The sequence below is a fragment of the Grammomys surdaster genome, unplaced genomic scaffold (assembly GCF_004785775.1).
Source record: "Grammomys surdaster isolate TR1022 unplaced genomic scaffold, NIH_TR_1.0 100, whole genome shotgun sequence".
NCBI classification, from domain to species: Eukaryota; Metazoa; Chordata; class Mammalia; order Rodentia; family Muridae; genus Grammomys; species Grammomys surdaster.
Genome location: NW_021604579.1, coordinates 3,017,785 through 3,019,632, shown reverse-complemented (window position 1 = coordinate 3,019,632; position 1,848 = coordinate 3,017,785). Strand labels below are relative to the sequence as shown.

At 42.3% G+C, this 1,848-nt stretch overlaps 1 protein-coding gene across 1 annotated transcript; it reads left to right on the top strand.

Moving 5' to 3' along the window:
• The first annotated feature begins 384 nt into the window (after positions 1-384).
• Positions 385-1,332, top strand: LOC114639169 (olfactory receptor 2A12-like). Its single transcript, XM_028787879.1, has one exon. It carries the CDS (start codon positions 385-387, stop codon positions 1,330-1,332), a length of 948 nt encoding a protein of 315 aa, XP_028643712.1.
• Positions 1,333-1,848: the final 516 nt, after the last annotated feature.

Here is a 1,848-nt window from a genome sequence, read left to right as displayed (position 1 = left end):
CCCGGCTAAATGTTGAGTTCTTAAATGCTCAATTCTTCTCATGATCTCTTCCCCATGACTTATAAGCTATGTGGACCATGTATTTTAAGACATTATTTTTTTTGGATATCCCCCATCCTTTTTGCAAATTTTATATTTTGTAATGTGGCACTCATAATCTGGCATCTCAGAATAATTGAAATTGTAAGATAGAAGAAAAACATGCTGTTTCATTTGAAATGGAAATTCTTCTTAAAGCTTTGCTCTCTTACTCTGTGAAACTCCAATAAGTACTTGACTTTGCTTTTCTTGTTTGGCTCACCTGGTGAATGAATGGCAGCAGAGTTAGCATCTAGGGCTTCTCTTTCATGATTGACAACTCTGTTCTATTTTTGCGGCAGAAGGATGCAGGACTTCCTCTGGAGAAACCACAGCTCTCTTACCAAGTTTGTCCTTCTAGGATTCTCTAGTGACACAAAGATAAATGGCATTCTCTTTAGTATCTTTCTTCTCCTCTACCTCACCACCCTCCTAGGCAATGGGCTCATTTTCACCTTGATACACATAGATTCCCGCCTCCACACACCCATGTACTTTTTCCTCAGTGTCTTGTCCATTCTGGATATGGGCTATGTCACCACCACAGTGCCTCAGATGCTGATACATCTGGTCTGTGAGAAGAAGACCATCTCCTATGTTGGATGTGTGGCTCAGATGTATATCTTCCTGATGCTGGGAATCACTGAGTCTTGGCTTTTTGCAATCATGGCTTATGATAGGTATGTGGCCATTTGCCATCCTCTCAGATACAAAGTCATCATGAACCCTTCACTGCGTGGGTCACTGGTGGCCTTCTGTGGGTTCTGGGGTATCACCTGTGCCCTGATATATACTGTTTCTGCTATGATTCTTCCCTATTGTGGCCCCAATGAGATCAACCACTTCTTCTGTGAAGTGCCTGCTGTCCTGAAGTTGGCCTGTGCAGATACCTCTCTCAATGACCAGGTGGACTTCATCCTAGGCTTCATACTTCTCTTGGTTCCGCTTTCCCTCATCATTGTTGTCTACATCAATATCTTTGCTGCTATCTTGAGGATTCGCTCAACTCAAGGGCGGATCAAGGCCTTCTCCACTTGTGTCTCTCACATCACTGTGGTCACCATGTTTTCCATCCCATGTATGGTTATGTATATGAGGCCTGGCTCTGAGTCCTCCCCAGAAGAGGACAAGAAGCTGGCTCTGTTCTACAATGTCATCTCTGCCTTCCTCAACCCCATCATCTACAGCCTTCGTAATAAAGATGTGAAAAGGGCTTTCCTTAAGGTGGTGGCAAGCAGCAAAGGGTCAGGGTGAAGGCTGGGGGGTTGTCAAAGTAGTAGCCTTCTGGAACAGTCTCCATGCAGCTTTCCATAAAGAGAAAGCCTTCCATAAAAATACTATACCACATCCAGTGAGTTGATGTGATTTAATGTCACTAACTTACTGAAGACTTTATTGGGATGTCACTGTGTATTACATGTATTCATTTGGCATATGATTCTATATGATCACAGAACATTTAGGCATATGATCATATATACAGGTTCATAAAACTCCATCTAGGTATAGAACTATTCCATCATCACACAGGGTAACATTGCATATGGTCCTCAGTTCTAGCCTCTGATATGGATGCCATTGTTATTTACTCCCCCAGCATAACGTCTTCGTATTGTCAATGTTACATAAACAGAGGCAGTAGGTGATGTTAGTGGGTGTTTGTTTTTTGCTCATCTTAAAACCCCTTTGATCCATCTCGAGTGCTATGTATAACAGTTGTATGCTTCTTCTTCTTCTTCTTCTTCTTCTTCTTCTTCTTCTTCTTCTTCT